Source organism: Ostrinia furnacalis, unplaced genomic scaffold (assembly GCF_004193835.3).
Source record: "Ostrinia furnacalis isolate ACB-3 unplaced genomic scaffold, ASM419383v2 OfSCF0373, whole genome shotgun sequence".
NCBI lineage: Eukaryota > Metazoa > Arthropoda > Insecta > Lepidoptera > Crambidae > Ostrinia > Ostrinia furnacalis.
Window position 1 is genome coordinate 389,982 of NW_021130612.1, and position 25,672 is coordinate 415,653.

The window sequence follows — 25,672 nt, forward strand, 5'->3', positions numbered from 1 at the left end:
TGCTAGCCTATTTATTAAAAATGAAGCTTGGAATTCTAGTAAAAGTAATATTTTATTCATTAATTTTCCAAAATAATTACTTATTGTAGACAATTAATAAGCTGACATTTGACATAGTAGTAGCGTATTTTTTTAAATTCCATCAATATTTTCAGTGAATGACACATTGTAGAGTTCCGGCACAATGTAAAATTGAAAAGTATTTTGAAGAAAAACACTAGTAATATGCTGCTGCGGAAGACTTAAACTAGTATGAAATTAATAAGAAGTTCCTTCCCTAATATTGGGAATAAAACAGAATTTCCTTTTGCATTTAAACGTATATTTCTTGGCAGATTGCAGCCAATACCTAATTTTTTATCAAACAGCAAGCAGAGCGGCTTGTATATACTCGTAGTTCAGTAATCATGAAGTTTTATATTCTTTGATAATGTTTTATAAATAAAGTAGGATTTCAACATATGTAGACTCTACATAGAGTTTTTGAAGCCTTAAAAAGTAGAAAGGTATATTTAATAAGGTTTATCTTTTACAACAATGCTCTATTAAGAAACGATAACCGGTGTATTTTGTATGAATTTTGACAGATTTTTGACGTTTGTCAAAGTTAAAATAAGATGGTGCAACCAAGCCTAACTGAAGACTTGTGAAAATGTGGATAATCATATTCTAGAGCTAAAAGTTCCATAGTTTTTGAAAATGAGCTTTTTTGCGTTAAAACTTTGCTGTTTTCCGAACTGAACTTTCATGACTGGATATTTTACTCAAAGGTTTTCTGTTAATAATGATAAGATACAATCTATGAAGTGATAAAGTGTTAGAAAATAATGATATTATCATAATAGAGCTTTTATCACCTCGTTGCCCTAGATTCTCAAATATGTTGGGGTCCTAAACTCCCCATGTTTTATCGGCTGTAAGGTGTATGAAGGGATTAATTAAAGTTGACTCCGTCAAGTGTCCTGGCTGTGGGGAACCTGAGATCAGATTTAGACCGAGGGGAGTGACAAAGTATGGCACTGCTCGTGGCTGCCATGGCATGGGGTAGCCGGTCCGATCCCTCTTGCACCTTACCAAACGCAAAACAATCCAAAACATCAACCTGTGGTCCCAGCTTCAGTTCTCACCCTCTTCGCAAAAATTGCAGAATAATTTTATAAGGGATGTCACCCCTTTGGAAGCTAAACAATTTAGCACACCTACCGATGCCCTTGTAATGCCAGGTTAAACGTTCGACGTTTTCCTTTTCCTATTCGGACGTGAAAGGGGAAAGCTCAAAACAAAAAACTGGGAGTAAACAAGCGTTTCCACCAAAGGAAATTTCAACTTTCGCTTTTAATCGCGTCAAATTGGAAGACTACGTTTTATGGCTTTGCCAGGAAACTATATTTCAAAGGATTTTTACTTCGCAAAAGTTTCGGCGGAATTGAATAGCGAAGTTTAACATCAAAGAATATTATTGAGGAAAACGAAGCGGAGCGGGTGCAAGGATCGATAGACGCCGCGAAACCGCCGAAAACAGATCGAAGCTGAACCGAATGCCGAATCGAATCCCGCCAAATGCAACGACAGCTGTGCGTAGCTCGTAGCGCGTAGCCGTAGAGGCGGCGCCACCGGCACGCCATGGCACTATTATTATTATTTGTAAACAACGTGCGGGCGCGGGGAGTCACGTGACCGCGCGCCATTGGCCGCCGCGCCAGCTGCGCCGCGCGCGCCAGTCCGCCGCCGACGCCGCCGCGAGCCGCCGCGCCGCACAGTACCGCGCGACGCACACGCGCGCTCTGACGCGATCGCGAACTCCGATTCCCTTTTTGTTTATTTTTCGCTTGCGTCCTTCGGACCGTTTTGTGTTTCCGAGGCAGCGAGACGAAGAAAAAAACGAGACGCGGATGGATCAAGCGACCGGAGAAGGTAGTTCGCGTCAAAGTTTTGTGCAAGTGTAGTTCGAGTGAGCTTTCGTGGATTTGTTTGGTTAGATTTTGTACAGAGCAGCAGAGCGTGGAGCGAGGTCCGGTGCGTTCGCGTGCTTCCGTTGGAGCTTTAGTTGTGTGCAGCTTTTGCGAATCGATTCGAGCTTTCTTTCGAGGAGTTTGCGGCTGTTGAAACTTGTTGAAAGTTCTCTAGACATCGAGATAATTGTATGAGTATAAGTTTGTTAGAAGTTGTGGATGTGAATGAAGTTGAGAGGAGTTCACTTGATCGTTGCTTAGTCTGGGAAATGAGTATAAAGAGATGGCATGTCGCGATGATACATCGAGCGGAGCTGCAGAGAGGCTGATGTCACGTAATTTAGCCCTTAATTGCAACGAGCAAAATTAAAGTGACAGGAATGCAGACATCAAACAAATACACCTATTTAGTGCTCATTTTCCTGACTCAGCAACTTAACTTGTCACTACTTCCTTCTAAGTAGTCTAAAGCTTCACGAGAAGCTTTTTTGTAGATATTAAAAGGCTTTTATGATTCGTGTTTCAGTAAATTGCATGATGTCTTCTTACTTTATGTGTTTGTTTTTAGTATGTTAAGTAGGTATCTAGTCATAATACATAGATATACTATTTTTAAGATCTCGTTTCATTTTATCAAGAATATAATGGAGTTGTTATTGGCTGGGAAAGCTCTTAGCATTCTAACTGTATTAGAAGCTAACTAACTTATTGTAGTCTACTTGGTAAAATAAGAGCTACTTTGTCTTCCTAAATAACACATTCAGATAGAACGAAGAAAAATAAGACAAACGATGACAAAATTCCCAAATAAAAGCTTTTAACGTAAATGAAAACAAGAATGTCACTACTTCCTTCCTTATTAAACCCAAAGACGGCAAAAATAATAGGAAACTTCTCAGAATAATAAACTAGATAGTTCGCAATTTTTCTTTTGACATTCCCTTCATGGTTATCTTTTATTCTTACATTCCAAGGATAAGTTTAGAGGCAATTTTTCAAAGCAATTTGCTGCCTTCAGTCGCTTTGCTATGTTGATGGCCGCTCGGCAAATATTTTAAATACTCTCTCAACATGGTAGTCGGTTTGTACCTTATTTACATTCAATGGTAATCTTGCTTGAGACGAAGTACAATTGAAATATGTAGATTATTATGTATTGATATGTAGGTAAAGTACATACTGCAAAAAAGCATCAAGAAAATTTAAGCTCGCGCTGAAAAACCCATTGAACGTTGATAATGAAGCCTTATTTCACTAGTAAATTGTAATTACGTCTAACTTCATTGGACATTGAATTTAATAATCAAGACAAGTCATGATGAAAAATATGTAAAATCAATAACATATTTCAACTCAATTGCTAATGAAAGTCGCAAAAAGTCTCAAGATTATTTTATCCGAACAAGAATCCAATTCGAATGGCATAAGAATTCATTTCTTTGCGACTGTAGAATCTCCGTAATGAAATTGTAGACTTTAATTAACTCTTTCAAGAGGATTAACATTAGGATTCTTATCTCACGACTCTGAAAAGATGGAAAATGGATACATTTATTTAGCGTTTCTTATTTGTATCGCGCTGAATTAAGATTAGAGATAAAAGAATAATAGATACGTTAACTAAGAATAATATGGATTAACAGCATTTTATAATTCAGTCGAAAATAGTTTATAAAGATAAAATAATAATAGATACATTAACTAAGAATATTATGGATTAACAACATTTTATAATTCAGTCGAAAATATATATATTTTTCGAGTTAGAGAGATAGAGACGAACTTGTAACGTTCAGCAAGCAGATAGAGCTTTTACAGCTATTATATGTTACATCTGAATTCTTTGTATAATTTTCGTCCAAAAATTCATTGTATTTCTAACTAACTCTATCTCCAAATTAGTTAGTCTGCAACTTACTACGTATTATACTTACCAGGCCAATCTGAGACTTGGTTAAACTTCAACACTTCACACTGGTTAACTCCTATAGACAATCTGGGCCGGTCCCACGGATTAATCGAATAAATAATACGCCTTCCTCCCGCGAATGCGATAATGGGGAGTCAAGTTCAGTGAGGCCAATGAAAACAAATATACAAATTGGCCAATTTCGCCACTAACTGTTGGTACGAGCGACGCTGCGGATTGTGCAATGGTACATGCTTCCTTTTTAGTTGGCTGCCGAGTTATGTTTCCTCTGCCTGTCTAGTTTCGGAAGTTTTCTTTGTGGCTGTTGACACTATTGGAACAGATTGAAAAGGATCAAAAGATTGTATCAAAATTGACGACACAATTTTTTTAATTAAATAGGCTGAAATTCCAAAAAAAATATTGGACACGTATATTTTTATTTGTCAATCAAATAATTAATATGTCACGAAGTTATGATGCGTTGAAGTTCCGTGTGACGTCACAAAGTGCTACACTTTTAAGCACGCCTTGACGTCACGGACCTCTTCTTCTAAACTTTATCTCTTTAAATTTTTATAAGTTTGATTGAATGAAAAATACGTGTCGAGTATTGATAAGTTAACTGACGAACTAATTCAAACTCTTGTTTTTTTACCCAGGAAACATCCCTATTAGATCATTTCGGTACTAAAAAACTAAATGCACAGTTAAGGTCATCGCACTAAAAGTCTCTAAGCTATCAACCACCCAAGGTGCCATTGATCCGACGCTGCAACTCGGTGGAAAGCGAAGATATTTTCTTTAGAACAGCAAATGTTTCCTCAAAGTCTAAACGGGAGATCAAACGCCCCCGATATCCCGATTATTGCCACAAGTAATATATTAAGTTGATTCATACTTTCTCTGGAGGATAATCCTCTTCTTATTGCTCCACCAAATCCACGAGCTTAGTTTTCATAAGGCACATGGAGTAGATACTTTGATTTCATTTCTGCCAAAGTTTAAACACCGTACAGTTCACAAAGACAAAGTTTAGCTAGCAATGTAATTGTGGCGAATATTTTATTTACAGAGAACGTCTCGACGGTGAACGTTCGCTGTTTCGTTCGTATTCAGTTTTTAAAGTTGGCGAAGCTTTCATATAAAAATTTATTTCTGACATTCCTTTTTCCTTTCAGCTTTTCCTATTTCTATTCGGGGCTATTCGTTTTATTTTGGCAGACGTTTAACAACCTCAATGAGATTTCCTTTTTCGTTTTCTAACCAATGAGAATTACATATTTACTTGAGATTTGAGAATGAATTTGGGAATGCCTAAAAAGTAAAGGAAACAATAGTAAATCATACATTCATTGTCATACACATGTGACTTCCTTCGAACAATTTCATCTCATAGGTGCAAGTATAAAAACTATTCAATTTCCGATGTCGCATCCGATAGCAAAGACAGACGTGCGCACAAAAAATCTTTACAAAACTGTATCGACCACGGCAGCTTTGCTTTTGTGTTTGAGTGTAGTGAGGCTTTATTTTAAAGAGCTTAGAGTTTATAATCGTTTGTGGAGGTGCGTTGAAAGTGCATGGGTAAGTTTGGCGAGGTATTAAGGCATCAGAAAAAGTGGTAGTGTGGGAAAGATTGTTATAAAAAAGTCCACATCTGCGCCGCTATTCATCGTGGAGTGCTTGAATGGGATGGGACGTAACTCTATATCGGGACGGAGGCCTTATCATTCTAATGTGGCTTAATCTCAACTCGATCTCAATCATGCTTTTGTTCTCATTAATATTGTTACATCATGTAAAGTTTTTGTAATGTAAGTATTTTTAAGAACATACACATGGTCTAAATAAAAAACGTCCTAACTTAAAACTTCATTGATTGTACCGTGATTTGGCGCTATTTATTTTTTGATATTTTCTTATGTTGTGTACCTTTCTTGATTTACTGTCAACTTTTTTGCAATATTTATGTTTATCTAAACTACTTCAAGTAAAACTCCATTGGAATCGCCATTTCCAACTTCAAACCCATTCATCAAGCCTTTTCTCAGTTGAAGCATAACAAACGGCCACAATCTATGATAAATATATCCTTCGTTGGCTCCGCGAAGCAGGACGGGGCAGCTCGCTCGGAACGCTCGTGGTGCGAAAAATTGAGCAGACCTTGAACCTAATACAGACCCAGTAAAAGCTAGTGCAAACTTATTAAGCTAGCTACATAAAAAGCTCTACATTTTCAAACAGTCTAACGACAAAGCAACTGCAATATTTATTTGTAAAATACTTCAAAGTTGCTTGGTTTTGGAAGAGAGTAAAACTTAAATTCATGCTGAAACAAGTGAAATTTAATAAAAATGGTAATAGTGTCTGCCAATGTTCATAAAAAGAAAAACATTCCAAATCAAGGACCGAAGAGAATGATAGGTACTCAGTTTCATTAACATTATTGAGTGGAAAATGCAACAATATATCGCTAGAAAGCCTAATATGATCTAAAATGAGAATATATGTAGAGAACGAATTAGAAAATTGATGGAACCCCGATCGGAAGATGACTTTGAATGCAGACCACCATGTTCAGTAGTCTTTGTTCAGCTGTCGAGTCCATAATCTGGTTGATAATAATAGTACTAAAAGACTGTTAACGACAGTGGTAGATAAACTAAGCTGCCTCGCTAAATGAACATTCTAGGACGCAGTGTACAGCGATATAAAATAATAGACAGGATTGAATCGGTGCGTTGCCGGCAATCACGCTGATGCACGCATCCTGTTAAGGCTGTGAACCACAATCATTGCTGGATCATAGTTGTTTAGTGCCAGCACTCGTGTGAGAAACTTTTTGAGGTTACGTCACGCGTTATGCGTCAAAATTGCATTTGTAGTGAGCATTGTCGTAGGCGAAACGTAACTTTTGCTTTACCCGCTCAAAAGAAATGAAGATCAAGTCTCTACACTGTAACCAACTAATATAGTTTTCAATGAATAAGTCATAGCTATAAAATAACGCGGCTCTATCTTTGTTGGCTACGAACCTAAAAAATATAGAGTGGTATATTGGAATGTGATGTCTACGCAAGGTGTGTTATTCCTCAATCAAATTACTTTGAAGACTTTATAGGATCTTAGGGACAGGAATTCGCTGCCTGCTGCTGTCTTTCCCGAAGACTATAATCCGAGCCTTTTCAAGGCGAGAGTGAATAGGCACTTACAGGGCAGATATGTACCATCCTAGACTACATCCCACTTAACATCAGGTGTGATTGTGGTCAAATACCTGCCTTGTTATGCATAAAAAAGACTAATTATAACATAACTTTATAATCGCCTTCAGTCCATCTAAGTAGTTCCAAAACTAAGAAACGCTTGTACTGGCAACGAAACTAATGAACTTTTCCTTTATTGAAAGGAAACAGTACCTACTCGGACTCTACGCTGTCGATGACGTCACACAACCACGGGATTTCATCATCATTTTGAAATTCGGAAACCCTAGTCCCATTCACAGCAGTGTGCTTACCATGAGTTTACGTTAGGTGTGCTGGCTAGCGAGAATCTATGAGCGAGAACATCAAAAAAATCTATGAAGATTTCAGTGTACCTACCATGAGTTTACGTTAGGTGTGCTCGCTAGCGACTGCGTAAAAAAATGACATTAAATGTATGACATATTGTGCAGCGCCCCTAGCGGCTACTTTCAAGAAATAAAATTTTCATAGATTTTTTGACGTACTCGCTAGCGAGCACACCTAACGTAAACTCATGGTAAGCACACTGGGAAGCACACTGAATTCGAAATTCAAGTACACCTCAATCCTAAATAGATCATAACAGAATAAAGTGATGTAGGTACCCAAAACTTATCAATTGAAGTGAAGCTCGAATTATGATCGAGTTATCAGATCGTTATCGATCACACATTATTATAGCATCCGGAAAGTACGCGTGCGCCGGATGCGGAACAGCTGGTTGTCAAATTGCTATTTGATAACAGAAACTCGGAAAACATCAATGGGTCAAAAAGTATATACCTAGCGTGTATAAAAAAAATAAAAAAATCCTAGTGTATTTTCATAATTCAATTTCATAGTAGGTTGATACTATGGTAATTGAATGCATTTAATTAAACCTATTCATTTAGGAAGAAAAATTTGAGAGAGCTTACGATATATACGATTGACGTCAACACCCCATGGCATTATGATGTGCTATAGGCTGTCACATGTTAAATAAAAATATTGTTGATTAGAAAAAAATGTCTATGATGGTAAAAATCATTGTGGAAACATTGTGGAATAAACATAAAACTTAATGCAAATGCCTGAAGTTTGTTCAAACAAGAACAGCGCTAGTACTTAAATGTTTAACATTCAGCGTTTAGGAGGAATTCAAAAAGAAAACGAACTGCAAATTCTCTGAAAACTGTATCATCATTCAAGACAAGAACAAGTTGAATCAAAGTTTGCCCGATTCAAGGATTTCTGAACGTCATCTAAACAACCGCGCTGCACTCGCGTTGCACAAAAAAGCGACTACATCCGATGCTAAAAATAAGCCATATAATTACAGCTCGAGCTGAAAGCGCAATGCTTTCGCTGCAGCGCTGGTTGTACGGTTGCCCTTGACAACCGAGACCCAGATACTATCGCACACGCTCTACACCACCTCACCCACACATGCAGCCCTCAGACGAATCCTTGCAATACACAGCCATGAAGCCGACACACATGGAAGCGACGCGTTCCGTTTTGAAGCTTTTATTTTTTTTAAGAACGCGCTTTGTGCGCTGGTACAAAGAGTTTCGCGCTGTGATTACTAGAGGTTTTGATCGTCATTTGAAGATGACGTCAGCCTCCTTTGAAATTTCAAATCTGGAATGAAGTCTAGTGATGTGTTGTCAAAAGATTTATACAAAACCACGAGCCTACTCAACAATTAAAAGCCACAAAGAAACATTACATAATATTGTAAAATATAAACTTTCAAAGACAATAAATTAGGTCACCGATACATATTTCCATTATAATCGGAATGCAAAGTAAGAAGAAACGTTTTTGTTTTGATTAAACGACTTAGGCTTCAGACATCTGACGCTTTCCCAGTTGCCGCTCTGAATAGAGTGTAGATGAAAACTTTTTTATTTTTTCCCCCAGGAAAATCCGCGGAGGTACTCAAGGGGAAGCGAAAAGTCGAAACGAGCGTGTTGCAATTTAGTCTCGCTTTATAGACCAAACAAAGAGTTGCTTTGATGTTCAGCCTTTGGTAGGCTGGAGATATCAATCAAGACTATTTGGAATGGCTTTACTCTGAGAATTAGTGACTATTTTTGTTTCGGATTGTTTTGTTTTTATTCAATAAGTTCGTGTGCTTCGCAGAATTTCAAAAGGGGACAGAATTTTATTCAGACTGGAATATTATAGTCAATAATTAGTAAATTATAATGACACAAAGGGATAGGAAAATAATGGAAACTATAAATAAATTGATTCCATTTATCAAATTGCTTGTCGCAACGGACTCTGTAAATGAAATGTGTCGACAAACTGATACTCAATACCCCGTAAAATATCTCCTTTCCTTTAATTTTAGAACGGAACGTGACTATAGCCCCGTGATCAATACAGACAATAATATCGGTATGAATGAATCGTATCGTAAATTTAAATATAGAACTTGTTTATTCCATAATCAAATTTAAAATTAGAATTCTATTTCTTTTTTTAATCGCACACGGCTTTACATATTTTGGTCGGCGATTCTTATGAAGTTGGTATACGATATCGAGTTGTGGAATTTCGTGCGGGCCTCCTAAATAAATAAACAAAAGTTTAGAGAGAAACACGGAATGCGGTTGAGCAATTTTTGTTATCGTTAATAAAAACGTTCGTTTTTCAATTTTACAGATGCGGGCAATTTATTTTGGTCCTTGTTTCTTAAAAAGATAAATATAGTTAACAAGATTTAAAAATATCTTCGTCTTATCTAATATCGATCAAAAGCCGGCACAGTTTCAAATTGAACATCTCAAAAATAGTTCCCTCAAAATAGTGGCACTGAAATAGAGCATGGCTTTACTATTAGCGTGGCGTCTATTCTTAGTCTGTTTACTCACATACATTAGAGGTTGCTACGGAACTAAACGGTTTTGGTGATTTGACATAGGTCGGAACTATCTTGGATAGGCAGGACCTTAATTGAGTTTTGAAATATTTGATGAACACGATTAAACTCGTACTTTATGATAGACACTCTTTATTAGTCGTACAGATTGGAAAACCTTCTCAAAAACATTGTATTATTTTTGGTTCCCTTTTTTTAATTAAATGATGTTTCACCGCTCTAAGTTACAACACAGAATAATAATAAGTACTACGTACAGAAGTTTTACTTCGCGAAGGTATTTAAAAAAATGTATGCTCAATGTCATTAACAATATGGTGTAATTTAGCCTGTCTCAAGAGTCAAGCACCATTTTGTTGACAAACGTCAGTGATCGGCACTGCGCCGAAGCTATAGGGCTGACTTCGGTAAAATGATGTGACGTGAGGTGCCAAACTGCGGAAAATGGCGGAGGAAATACATGATTTAGCATGAATTATCATGAATAATATTAACTACTTATTTACCTGTCAGTGTCTTGAGGCAACTTAAAAAAGTAGATTCTGTGTTTTTATTATTATTTAGGATGTTAAATACTGCACAGTATTTAGTACACCATTTTCTTTATTTTCTTCCACCATACACAAGAATACACGTGCGTGAGTCAATGTTCGCTCGTATGTGAGGCCTTGTCGAATAGTATCCTGTAGTTGGGCCATCGTGCGTGTTTTGTTTTCGATGTAAACTCGCGGAGATGAACAGACCTGGTTACAAACACTTTTGACCCAATAGAAGCATCCATTGATAGTCAATATTAATCAATTACTTTTTCGTTCCAACGACTAATTTGCACAGATAATTGCAATTCAAATTTCGAAAAACGAATTTTGGAACACATTTAAAAATATTTTTGTTTTTAATCGTAGAAAAACAATGCAATAACGTCATCATCATGGCGCCTGTAGTCCTGGTCTAGTCGCGTGATACCGTATCGTACTGGTGACTAGCTGTAGGCGTTAGGGAAACCCTGTGACGTCATCTTAACTCCATTTATATTAAGACACATAACTTGCGATTGCTAAGGGTTTGTAATTACTTTCATCTTTATAATTTTAAGAAAGACAACTTTTAATTAAGCTAATAGTACACAGTAGCTTTTCCTTGAGCTTTTATTGATAAAACGCGCAGCAAGCATATTTTTCTACAAGTCTGTCACTTGGGGATAAATCCGAAGTGTATTGCATTGGAATAGTCCAGTTTGATATAACCGAGACTTTTTACTCCAGACATAAATAAAACTTACTTTATGTCGCAGAATATAAGTGCAAGGATGGAACTCTGTATGAAATAAAAAATACATGTTAATAATTAATTATTTAGTTAGACGAAAACTACATCTTACATAAATGATACTGTCGTTACCACTACATTAGCCAACTATATCGTAGTTGATAGCACCCGCCCTTAAAACATAACTATAGTGACGAACTTGCGAGTAAAGTCTTACACCATAATCGAATAGAGCTCACTCGATAAATCGATTTCTGCACTTCCAAAAGTGCGGCCAGCGGTATCACACTAGTGTGAATCGCTAACGTGCGGGGCGGAACGCACCGGGGCGAGTCGGTGACGTCACGAGCGATTATCACCCCGGTTATCTGTCCCGTAATGGTGGGAACGATTTGCGAATGGCGTAAAATAAACAACCTTTCGCTATAATTCTCCTTGACAGAACGTTTGTGTAATTGCACGGTGTTTCTTATTCTGTTGTGGTGTGGTTATGGGGTTCGTTAGAGATTTTTAAAGAGCTTTGTTTTGTTTGTATGTGATATGTTATAGGACGTTTCCTTTAAAGGTTTTGGATACATTTTTAATAACAGTTGCTTTTTCATATTGCTATAATCAATTTAGTTTTCAAGGGCTGGTTCTTCTGCTATCAATAATCTATTAAACTTAGGTAGTGTTGTGTATCTGAATTAGGCAAAAAATCGTGATAATCACATTAAATACATAAAAGTGGGACGTCTACCCACAAGATGGACCGACGACCTGATAAAGGTAGCAGGAAGGCGCTGGATACAGGCCGCTACCAATCGTGTGATGTGGAAGTCATTGGGGGAGGTTCCTGTTCAGCAGTGGACGTCCAGTGGCTGAAATGATGATGATGATGATACAAAAGCCACAACAGATACATAAAAATGTATGCTCAAGCCACGCCACGGTATAAAAAACCTTATTAAAAGAGCACTTAGGCCAAAATCCATCAAAACACCGTTGTCTTCTGTCGTATCAATTGTTTACGCATCGGTTTTCGCACCCAATAAAAACAATCCTGACCCAGTTGTCTTAATCAGGTCAAGTCTCCATCACAGCAACTCTTGCAGCTACGTCCATCGCCATTGATTCCGCTGAGCATGGGGTGCGCATGCGGTAAACTGAAACATAACCTCCTTCTGGATATTTTTTTTCTCTTTCTTATTACTAAAGTTATGATAAGCTTTGAGACTTACAATCTCTAGTTTTGCCATCTAAGGCCCGATTCGACTATACTTTTTTCCGAGAATAACTCCTGGTATAACTGGCACATTGACAGTTTCAGTATAGGAAATGTGTCAAATGAATGTTATTCTGAGATAGATAATTTACTCTTGTTTGGTCGAATACACCCTACGTTTCATAATGCTAATGTTTCTCTCACAATAACGCATTATATTACAACCTGGCTTCTACTATTATTACAATAACGCTTTCGTAGTTCAGTAGCTTAAACGCTCTCAACTTAAAATGTGTAATGCACGTATTCAAAAACATTATTATGAGATCTCACAGTGCGCGTGGACGCACAGGGTGACACATTAACCAATCACAGAGCTCTATTCAACGCTGTGCGTTCGATTTGCTGCTTCACTTAAACAAGTATCGTTTGTGAATACGGGCGTAAGTTTAGGTAGGAACACTTGGTAGGTAATAATGTGCTGCTGCTGTTCTGTACATAATATGTCACAAATAAATATAAGGCCAATTTTCGGGTGTCTGTACCTATTTTGTACGAAAAAATTGTGGTAAAAATATTGATGACTAACAAGTTGTTTTCTTTTCCCAGATTGGTGCAGGCCGCCCGGATAGCATCGGCCAACATCAAGACCCAGCAACAACAACAACCAAACACGACTACAAACCAAAGCCTCCAGTCATATCTTTCGTTTCGAAAACTAAATATATAAGCACTATTTTTTTAACCTTTTAACGATACAACAATCGTACATAGTATACGCTATTCCCAAACAGTACAAATTAATTTAAGTCTGAGTGATCGGTATTTATAAGAAGCCTTCGAACAAGCGAAAGAGAATCTATCAACGACCAGTATTTAAACGTTCCAAAATAATAATCGTTAAACGAGTGCACAAAATAATTTATCGACCGTTAAATTTAAACGAACCAATTCCTCGAGCATTTTCTAAAAGTCAGCCAAAGATTTTATAAACCCTTAGTCATAAGACTCTTAAGTTAACTGCCCGTTGTTAAGGACTTTTTACATTATTTATTTCGTAGTGGGCAAACGAAGTTATTGTGATTAGTGTAGTGTAAACCAGTGTGCCGTATAATCGTATTTTAAGTGCAAAGATAGCAGACTGACTTCACAAGTCGCGGTTTCAGAGTACAAATAACAAGTTCCAGTGCAGTTCCGAGTGTTCAGTACAAGTTAGACTTAGTAGAGGTTATTTTTGTATGCGTGGTGCGTGCGAGGGCGCGATGAAGAAGCGCTCCAGGCGAGCGTCATGAGCGAAGCGCTTCGCAGCGAGGCGGGTGACGCGCACCTGCCGCCCTTCTCCACCTTCGGCGACATGGCCGACGAGCAGCGCATCCTGGCCGCCGACACGCGCCTGCTCGACCCCGGCTGGGAGTACTACGAACGGCACGGCGACACCGTCTCCGTCATCGCCAGCCAGCCCCAGTACCGCCCCTGGGAGTCCATGCCCATCACCGTCAACTCCAAGGATGCCATCCTCAGAGCCGGCTTCTCCTCTCCGTTAGATTACCAGTCGGTCACGCTGCAGCCCATCGCCAACAAGCTGCCGTCCTTCCAGAGCCAGTTCCAAACGTTCCCCGAGACGACCGTCATCCCGGAGACGGGCCTGCCGAGCGTCACGCCCGTGCCCGTCACCACCAGCCCCACGCCGAGCGCGAGTCCTAGTCATATAACGCAACTCACGCAGCTCACTACGCCGTCGTCTCCCGCGCATCTGACGACCCTCGCGCAGGTGACGCCGCTGTCAACAACCCTGACGACTTTATCGCCCGTCAACGCCACGACGTTCCACACGCTGACGGCGGTCAACGCCAGGAGCTACCCGATCGTGCCTGCCCCGCTGCAAGCGAGGGAGCTCACGCCCGCCGGCCAGACCTACATCGACGACCGGCACATACAGCTGTATCAACCAAACATCGCAACTATCAACGCATTCCCAGCGCAAAACGGGATCCTTCACCAAAATGGAACAATCTTACACCAAAATGGAAGCTTAATACAGAACATCCAGAGTCCGACCGTCGTTCATGTGCTGAAGAACGAGCCTTTCGACGTTAAATCTTTACAAGATAAATATACCCCGAATGGACTACATCATAGTAATTTCCAAAATCCAATGCTATTAGACAACGGTTATGAAAAGAAGACGAACGGCTTCGGAAGTGGTTCGTCGCCAACGAGGTCAGACTTCAGAAAGAAGGAGAGACGGAAAATGCGTGCGAATAGTTCGGAGTCGGATGGCTCTAATATGGACATCGGGTCTGAGAGCAGCGGGCAGGTGGCAGCCGTGTCGTCCACCGCCGGCTTCAAGTCCCCGATGCATGGTGCCCCTCAGATGACCACTGGGCCCATGGAGCTAGATGACATTTCCAGCGAAAAACAGGTAGGGAACTTTATATTTTATTTTATTATAGAGCTCTATTTCTTTCAAGACAAACGTCGTGGATTTTATCGCTCCAAAACGTAATTTCGCGAGTAGATAAATTGATGCTGATAAGATCCGCCGACGTCTTAACTTTTTATTAATTCGTCTCGACTCCGCCAGAAGTACGACTTTGATTGCCTTTGCTATTACTTGTAGCGAATTTCCGTGGAGCATTATGATTTTAAATTAAGTTAGTTAGACGTACGCTAATGCTGGTTTCGCGGTACAATAAAATCGGGAACGTCAACTAATCCCGCTCTCCGCGAATTGGCGAATTGCGTAAACAAGACTCGAGGGGATTGCGAATCCGACTATATTCCACGAAAGATATGAGAATTCGCAGAATTTCATCCGACTACACGCCGTAGAAAGTGGATATTCGAGAGATCCCGAAAAAGAGAAACTTTCCCCGTAATTCCACCTTTTATTATTCGGGGAGCAGTTTTTATTCCCGGGCCCGAGTTGCGAAATGGCCGAACTCTCTGTCTTCGCGGCTATAAATTTAATAGTTAGCCGATTCTCTTGCTCCGCCAATAAATTAACTTCCTCTCTCGTTTAAAACACAAATTAAAGTCGGGCGATTTACGCGTGTCCTGCTTAGAAAATTTTATGACTTCCATTCAAATTTGGGAAATGCAATTAGGCAGTTTTGAGGAGTCGGCGCTAGCGAAGTTTACTGATTTAATTGTTATAATATTCCTGTATTAAGCGGGGATTATGATATCTTTATTGGGGAGTTTCTTTTCATTAAGTTACGTACAGTTGGCAATTGTTTTAACAATTCATAATTGCTGGCAGCGGCGGTAGTAAAAAAACATCTAACTCTGAAAGGTCCAGAGTCCGGGCGACATTCCATACAATAAATGTCAACGTATCCTAGTCCTTAGTAATGGAGGAGCACCTTTAGCAGCTGTCGTGTATTACCTATTCGTGTAATTATTATTGCAGAACGTTAATTTGCCAATTGTTTAGATGTTAGTTTACAAGTGACTACAAGAAACTAGTGACTAGTTAGAATTGACTGTTTATGTAAGTAATTAACTTTACATCTTTGCAACTTTTAAAAGCTCGCACCTTAATTGTCACCTGTGTTTTCTCAGATATTTTTAGCCTCGATGCATCATCCAGAGGCTCCTTTATTTATATTATTTTTCTATCTAAACTCAGTAGCTAGATAACACTTAAACGCGCACTTAACTGATGACATTATGACAAATGCCGGCGGTTTATTATAGATCACCGTTGATTAATCAAGATGTCCTGATTAAAGTCTCACTGAATATTTTTCCAACTAGTGTAGCGTTAAATTGCTTATAATTTTATTTATTGGGCACAGTCGGCTTTGGAAATAAGCTTCCGTTATTATTTTATTCCGTTATTATTTACAAAGTAAAGAGAACATCTCTTTACTTTGTAAATTCATTAATATTTCAGCAGGAACTTAAACTTTCGACGGAAAATTCAATTACAATTTTTTTACTAAAATTTGAAATCTACTTAAAGTTCAAGGCGTAGCACGAAATAGTGTCTAAATGAAATGCAAAATTCTTACATAAAAACCAAAATTCGTCCAACAGACTCACTTGCATTTTGTTACAATATTTGTACACTAAATCAAATTCAAAAATTCAAATTCAAAATATTTATTGCTTACTAAGTGACAATGGTGTAAATTACATAATATACAGGAGCTTAAAAACTTAGTTACCTGAGTGGTATCGCAATAGAGTAGGTGGCTATTATTTTAAACATTAATAGTAGTATTATCCCAACTAATATTATAAATGCGAAAGTAACTCTGTCTGTCTGTCTGTCTGTTACGCTTTCCCGCTTAAACCTCGCAACCGATTTTGATGAAATTTGGCATAGAGATAGTTTGAGTCCCGGGAAAGAACATAGGATAGTTTTTATCCCGGTTTTTGAAACAGGGACGCGCGCGATAAAGTTTTTCTGTGACAGACAAAATTCCACGCGGGCGAAGCCGCGGGCGGAAAGCTAGTTATTAATAAAAGTAGATATTACCACTTCCCACCTAGTGACGATCTGAAGGTCGCTGGAAGAACCTGGATGCGGGCAGCGCAGGACCGGTCGTTATAGAAATCCTTGGGAGAGGCCTTTTCCAGCAGTGGACGTCATTTGGCTGAAACAAATAAACGAACAAACGATTACTACTTCTCATGCTCAAAAGTATTTGAGCAGAAAATGTTACATATTCATCATTTATGTTACCGACTGTACAAACGCGTAGAACCAGTTGCAACTAGTTAGCCGGGGTGACGCGTGTCGTCAGCCTTTAATCGATCATGGATAGTTAATCACTCATTATGACTGATATTCATGAAGTAGCCATTATTTGAGTTGCTATCGGCTAGTTAAGAAAATAGTAGAGCTTTTGAGCTTTGCAGTCGTGTGCTGCTTTTATATTCTTAGGCTGAGTTGCACCACCTAACTTTGACTGTAACTATGACGATAGCCGGTGTTTTTGTATGGAGTTTGACAGATTTTTGACGTTTGTCAAAGTTAAAGTAAGATGCAACCCAGCCTTAGTCTGAGCTAGATCTTACGATATAGATCCTTTATTGTAACCTTTGATATCTTCTTTTCCTGGCTCTCATTGAACTTTTATCTCATTAATCTTAAAAAAACTGAGAAACGTTAACAGATTACTCGTATGTTTGGAAGTTCCAAGGCTTATTTTTCATGAAAAACAATTCAGCTAGATGACCGTATTTAAAAAAAAAATTACTAGGTTTCCACAGATATTTTACCAATTTTGGAACATACAACTCTGCTACTTTACTTAAATGGCTTTATTAACGACATAGAGAAAAAGCTTACCTACATTGTTATAGTAGTAGTAATAATTACTTAATAGTATACGTATACGTAGTAATTACTTAAATGTTATTCTGAGCTTTGTTACGTCTTGTTTGAATAGTGTAATTGGTACTACCGTTCTATTCATGAATAAAATAAATAAATAGTATTAACTTCTGTGTTACTATGAGTGACTATATCTACACTCCCCCTGGTAGTATAAATTGATGTTTGATAGAAATAAAGATCTAAATGGCACGTAGCATTCTTACGAGGTTTTAAAAGCCCATCTTCGTAAAAGCAGGTGCTATGACTATCCAGATTGTTATCCAGTGATGGATCAGTGCGAACTCGGTGATAAAAAACATTAACAGATAGATTTAAATTACTTTTAATGGCAAGACGTTAGAAGGAAAAAACATCTAGATGCATTACTAAATAATAAATTAAATTAACCTTTGATAGAAATGTAGTAACTTATTTTCTAATTAACGGCAATGTTTACCGTTATCTTAGTTCTATTAAGGTTTTAATGTTAAAAGCTTAATAAAGTAAGCTTTTTACTCAGAGCTTCGGTATAAAGCAAAAAGTTATAATTATTAAGAAATTAAAAATGAAAATGTTATGAAGTTGGAATGCGAGGTGTTCCAAATCAGCAATTAGGATCTGTTGTAACGCTAGTAGCTGAATAAGGGTGTCTATAAAGTCTGCATTACAGATATTATTTTGTTTTCAATTTATAAAACTTTCAAAGGGAATAAATGCACGATCTGAGCCTTATAATTACTAAATTTAGCATACAGCATAAAACATAATAAAAACTCCATTCTTCAAGAGTACAGACGACAGCATATCAAGGTAAACACTGTAGCTGTTATGTAGTTGTAATAGATGCGATATTTCCACAAAAATGTAGTCTGATATACTGTAGAAATCGAGATTGCATCAATGCACTCATTACATACACGCGAAAGTTTAAAAATTGCGATTTCCAACTAAAACAAAGTCAAATTGAAGGGGTCAGGCGACGTTCTAAGAACAACGTTAACAATGTAACGCAGGTTCGTTTTCGGTAATTAATACAGCCAACACCCGTATAGCGGTGTTAATATTTCAATTAACCAGCTTGATGTATTCCAATGAAATTGTTTTAATTAAATTGAGCGGTTTCTCAATGAGGGCTATCGTTTTTATACTTAACAGTTGGCACCCCTGGCGATTGACAGGACCTTACTCTACAGTGGCGCCATCTTGATGAGTGCAAATGCGATAGTCCTCCTACCACTTTCGCGCTCACTAGTTGGTGCCACTGTCTTCGCTACTAGCAAGTGACAGGACCTTACTCTACAGTGGCGCTAACTGGTGAGCGCTAAAACGATAGCCCTCATTGGCCTACTCGTATCTATTCTTGTTTTGAGAAATGTCCTCTGTGTGTTTTTGCTTTAGCCATAAAATAATGAAGCCTATAAACATTCATGTTTTTTTATAATCTTGCCAGTCTTTATTTTAACGATGTCTACCAATATTAAAAACGACAAAATAACTTTGCACAAATGTAAGCAAAAAAAATCCCTTTTACGTATTCACAGGTGTTGGTTTTTAATTTTTAATTGACCGACCCAGAGTTCTATAATGTTGAACTTCTAACTTCCTGATGACAATTGAAAATTTTTTGGCTATATTTAGGCTCCATACAGAACAATACTAAGGTATTTTCATTGTTTAATACATTAGACATCAACGCTTCACAAAATATCTATACAGCAGCTATTTTTCTAATTCAGAGAAAAACAAAATTGTCATATATCACTCTATCCACGAAATAACTAGTTCGTTCACTTAAGGCTTTTACAAATATCCTATGCGAAACAAACTTAATGCCTATAAAAATAGAGTCTATTTTGCTTTATCACCCACTTATCTTTCTACTCATTACCGAATGACTCAAAGGCGGGAAAACCTTTGTGTTCTAAGAAATAACAGAATAAGTGTGGATGTGTTTTTTATTACTATACGAGAATAATACGTCGACTTATTGAACCAATAAGTGCGGTTGTGGGTTCAAATCTCACATGGAACAAATGATAACTTTGTCCCGGAGTTTAGGGTGCTTACTTAGTTTATTAAGTAGTGGCAAAATTAAATGATACTCTTTAAAAAAATACATTACTAGTTTTCCACGAATATTATACCAAAAGTCTGGCAGCTATTTCGGTCAGAGAATTAGCTTGGCCAATGGCCATTCAACGTGGCAATGCTGCAAGCCTTTTGGGCACCATTCCTGACTGCGGCGCTGGGGGTGAAATATTTTTTATTCAGTAAATAGTTTTTATTATTAGTAATTGTTAAATTTTAGTTTTTAAGTAATTTTAAATATATTATAAAACTATTAAAAGTGACTATGTATAAAGACTCCGCCATAAAAAATAAGTGTTTTGTCAACATCGTCATCTCATTTATTCTTTAGACACATGCTTATAATTCTAAATTAAGAACATTCTTGATATTTACTCGATTAGATAAAAAAGCACCATCTGCTTGACCGGATACCACGCGATTAGGACCGCCATTTCTGTCCTTATTTAACATGCAACTTAATAAAAACCCACTATTCACGTATCTATTACTGTTAATAACACCTACCGTGTGTGCCAATTAATTAAAGTAGAAGCTCAAAAAGTAACCTAAGATAAATTGGAACTTTAATGAAGGCGCAGTAAAAAGTTTAGTTGACATTCTCATGATGTATCAAGAAAAGAAAAATACTTGTAGATAAACTGGCCAGTAACTTTAGTTTAAGTTTTTTAATATGACGGCAAAGGTTTTTTAATATTTAATAGAAAACGTGTTACTAATAAAATATAATATTAACAGAGTAACACAAACACACTTCTTATTATTATTTTCTGTGAGAATGAAACTTTGATTGCATTTTTATTCCACACAATACATTGAACTTGAAGTACAAATGATTACAAAAAGAAAAAAAAAGGTTTGTTAAACAAAAAACGGATTAAAAAATAGAACCGTCAGCTGTTAGAGGAAATAATCCGATGCCCGACCGGCGCCGAAGTTTGCCGAGCTTTCACGAATCACCCACAAAATGGCGGCCTTTTTCTTCCCGCTACACAGCTGTTGCACTTTTTTTGAAGAATAAAGTTGAGCATCGATGTGCTTGTTCAAATTAGATTTTACTTTCATATATGACTAAAGCCCGCAGAATCGCTAAAATCAAGTGGCAGTGGGCGGGGCACATAGCTCGAAGAGCTGACGGCCGCTGGGGCAGGAAAGTTTTTGAGTGGCGACCACGAGCTGGAAGACGTAGCGTGGGCAGGCCTCCCACTAGGTGGACCGACGATCTGGTGAAGGTCGCGGGAAGTACCTGGATGCAAGCGGCGCAGGACCGGTCTTTGTGGAAATCCTTGGGGGAGGCCTTTGTCCAGCAGTGGACGTCTTTCGGCTGACACGAACGAACGATGACTAAAGTCGTCACAATAAAATATAGCTACATTAGCTACATAGCTAATTATCTCCAGAGTGTAATGAATTGAACATAAAAGGAATTGGGGCTTAATTTAATAATAAAAATCGTTTTTGTCAACTTTCGTTCGTTCGTTTCAGTCGAAAGACGTCCACTGCTGGACAAAGGCCTCCCCCAAGGATCTCCACAAAGACCGGTACTACGCCGCTCGCATCCAGGCACCTCCCGCGACCTTCACCAGATCGTCGGTCCACCTAATACCTATTTTTAAACTACTTATAAATTTTATTAAACTTACAACTTAAAAGTTACTTACATGAAACTTTAGTTTGAAATATTCGCACACTACATCGAACTCTACGTCCAATGTATTTTACTTAAAGAGCCTTATTGTAAAAAATACCGCTGTTTTTTGTATTCAGCGTACCTATAATGAAGAATAATGACACTAATAACTTTAACATGCAGTTTTGTCCTTCCAACCTAAAATGGGTCATACATTTGCCAAAAGTCCAGAGCGCTTCGATTGAGTGCGCCCGCGCAAAGCGAGACGGTCATTCAAACGAGTGCAGAATGCACCCGAATTGTCTGGCATATAATTGCGGCCATTTTTGTTCGGACCCACTTTCCCAATCTAACCTTTATGCTAACGCGAATAAGGGTCAGAATATCCAGGAATCGGTTCGTAATAACGGCCCAACTAATGCCGGGACACGCGAGCAAGATCGTCCGATATGCCAATTGGAACAGTTAGCCGTTCGTATTTTTTGCAACAATTGCTAAATTGCATTTAATTTAACTTGATAAATAATAATGAAAACTGATAACGGTGGCATGGCTGCTTGCAAAAAATATGTATAATACAATTACATGTAACATACAAAAACCTCCGTAATATGCATACTTTCACTTAAAAAATGCTTCGAAAAATATGATTTCCGAAGTATAATATAAAAGCTTTCCAATCGTAGTCTTACAAAGTAAATTCCAAAAAAGTTTTCTGAAAATTTTCTCCGAAATTCTTTTTATCGCGAAAGCTTATATCGAAGCTTTTCCTTAGCACACAATAGATTCAGTACAAAGAACGTACATGACGTCGGAAACGCTAGAAGTTCAAAGCTCCCTAACGTAGTTGTCTAGGCGATGTCGAGACGAATATGATCCATTATTTCATTAAACGCTAAAGCTCCTTACCAAGGCAAAAAGCTCCGGAATATTAACAAGACAGTTTAGATACCTTGCAAATTTACCATTTTTTTATTGGAACTGCTTTATGTAGTAAAGAGCATATTCATTATTGATCTAATTTAGTTAAAAATGTCCTTAGAATACCCTTATAACATGCTATGATATGATGAGCGAAAATGTGTTCTCGTAAACTGTATGTCAAATAAAAGCTTTTTTAGGCTGGATTGCACCATCTTACTTTAACTTTAACGAACGTCAGAGATCTGTTAAACTCCATAAAAAACACTGGTTATGTTATAGTTACGGTTAAAATAAGATGGTGTAACTCAGCCTTAGTCTTCAAGTCTCTGAAACCGCAGGAAGGCTTGATGGAAAAACTTGGTGCTGACATCTTTAAAAGTCTTAAATTACAAGAATCTCTCACAGATTATGTTACTTACCCATTCAAATATTATTTTAAATGTAACTTTCCTAATAATTCCCTTCTAACCACAGACGAAGAAGAAACGGAAGCGCTGCGGCGAATGCATCGGCTGCCAGCGCAAAGACAACTGCGGCGACTGCGCACCGTGTCGCAATGACAAGTCGCACCAAATCTGCAAGCAGCGCCGGTGCGAGAAGCTGACTGAGAAGAAGGTTAGTCAACAGTTTTTTAAAGAATATTTACCATTAACCCCTCGTAGTATGTTACATTTTAATATGCTTGTGTTACGAGTGGTACACTACAGTGGCGCGGCGGGGTTCGATTGGAACCCTACGTTTCTTGGATCTCCATTCAGCCGAAGTCATTGGGTTATTGTCGCTTCATAATTCATCATCATCATCATCATTTCAGCTATAGGACGTCCACTGCTGACATAGGCCTCACCCAATGCTTTCTACGAGTACGTTGATCGATTGGTCCATCCTCCATTCCAGAACCTCCATAATATTATTACTAAGGTTTTATCTGGCCAGAGGAGTGTAGGCCATGCCTATTGTAAATTAGAGAGGATCATGCTGATAATGATGATGAACGGGATACATTTTATGGGGACAGTAATTATATTTTGAGTCTATACCTACTCAACCGTTGGGGCAGGAAAGTTCTCGAGTGGCGACCACGGGCTGGAAAACGTAGCGTGGGCAGGCCTCCTACTAGGTGGACCGACGATCTGGTAAAGGTCGCGGGAAGAGCCTGGATGCGGGCAGCGCAGGACCGTTCATTGTGGAAAACCTTGGGGGAGACCTTTGTCCAGCAGTGGACGTCATTTGGCTGAAACGAACGAACGAACCTACTCAACCTTTACTAGTTGACTTTCTTGATGAACAAACTGTAGATCCTAACTGGAGTTGCAGTGGTGCAAATGAGAGATAACTCTATATCTATCGCGACTAATAAGAATGGTTTTACTCCTGGACTGAAAGAACTTTTATAGTAAAGTCTGATATACTCGTAACTCCTGCCAACTCTCGTCATTTACATTATTTTAAATAGTAATAGAACGACTGACAATAAACCAACTGTATTAGTGGTATTAGTGTACATACTTTCAAGTATCGTAGGTACTTAATACTTATCGATAAAGCAACATCTGCAAATAAGCTTGTTAAGTTTAATAGAAGTCCTAATCGATACGTGTATGTATGTATGCAACATTGTTCTAATTTATAATTATAAATTGCACCTGGTTTTAACACTTATTTTGCAACTGGTCAATTTAAAAACATGATTTTAATTCAGTAAAGTTCATCTATGTTTATATATTTTTTATAATATTAACAGTAAGTACTTTCAAAAGAGCTACTAAAATACGTGACATGCATTAATTTTTATAAATAAAATTTTATTTATTTCCATTTGATTAGGATATTGCAAATTATGTTTTTGAGAAATATACAACCTTCGGGAAACGTGAAGTCTTCGAACCGCTTAAGTTTTATTAGACACTATCGGTTCTTAAAGTTATTGTTCTTATAGACACCAGGCAAAATTAAAATTTCATTTAGGCTAACTTTGACCGTAACTTTGACGATAACCGGTGCTTTTTGTATGGAGTTTGACAGATTTTTGACGTTTGTCAAAGTTAAAGTAAGATGGTGTAACCCAGCCTTAGTAACTGATTCGATTTCGAAATCGCTTTATGAAGCGAAGTAACTACGTACAAAAAAGGCCAGGAAAATGACTTCAGATTTAAACTGTCACCTATATTCGTTTGTCTTGATAGTCCCTTGTTTGTCATAGCCTACACCATAGAAAAAGTGATAATGGTGATAATGGTTAATCTGCTGTAAGTTCACATGAAACTAACTTCACATAAATGGGCCATTCTTAAATTTGTGCCAATTTTTTTTAAAAAATTAAAGATTTTTTTTTTTAAATTTTTGCGATGTGTATCGAAAGTATAAACCAAAAGCATACTTTTGATGTATATGGACAACTTTAAAGCCCTCGGAAAGAAACAAAATAGCCTACGTAAACACGGCTGTGACACTGCATGACACGGATGTGACAGTTTTACATTTTTACTGTAAATAATAATATTTATGTTGTTAAATTTATATCATAATAGTTTAAATTGATTAACAATAAAATACACTAAATTCGTTTCATCAACAAAGGTGTTATTTGGTAATAGGTATGTACTTTTTTCTGAACATCCAAAAATTTAATTAAAATTGAGATCAAAAATACCGTCAAGTAGTTAATATATCTACTAGATAATAAAAAAATAGACTTTTTATTATTGGCACTATCTGATCATGCTTCCGATATGCTACCTACATGGTTTCGATATGATAATATGCTTAACAAATTAGTAAATCTTAAACACAGTAGGTACCTAATTGAGTATCAAATGAGATTTCTGTAGGATTCACATAACAGTTGGTTTTGACAACTTAAACATGTTTCATAGTCACCGTACCACTAAAAATATGGTTAATAGCAATTCCTTTTAAAACAACTCCGACCACCTCTGCAGGGCCTTTACCGGGAGCTGTCTCAGTAAAATTTGATATTACTGCAGAAATGAGAAAGTGCAATAATTTTTCCTTCGTGGCATCTAGAAAATCATACTAGCGAAAAATAAGTACACTTACTAAAAGGCTACTCCTAAAAATTGCACAATACACAAAATAATTTAGCAGAACAACAAAAACTATTAAAATAATAAAAATAGAATGTCACAACCACGCGTTGTAATGTCACGACCATGTACTTAAATAGTTTGCGGTAGTGACACATTTTTAATACCATGGCCGTGACAATTTGGAACGTGTCCGA

The 25,672-nt window shown here is 37.7% G+C and overlaps 1 protein-coding gene across 1 annotated transcript in view; it reads left to right on the top strand.

Moving 5' to 3' along the window:
* Positions 1-1,748: 1,748 nt before the first annotated feature.
* The window catches only part of LOC114361345 (DNA N6-methyl adenine demethylase-like), a 72,268-nt gene continuing 48,344 nt past the window's right edge, over positions 1,749-25,672 (top strand). The window contains exons 1-3 of the mRNA XM_028316342.1: positions 1,749-1,914; positions 13,067-14,879; positions 22,903-23,043. Coding sequence (XP_028172143.1) covers positions 13,746-14,879; positions 22,903-23,043 — 1,275 coding nt within the window. The 5' untranslated portion in view covers positions 1,749-1,914; positions 13,067-13,745. The remainder of the gene's footprint in view (positions 1,915-13,066; positions 14,880-22,902; positions 23,044-25,672) is intronic.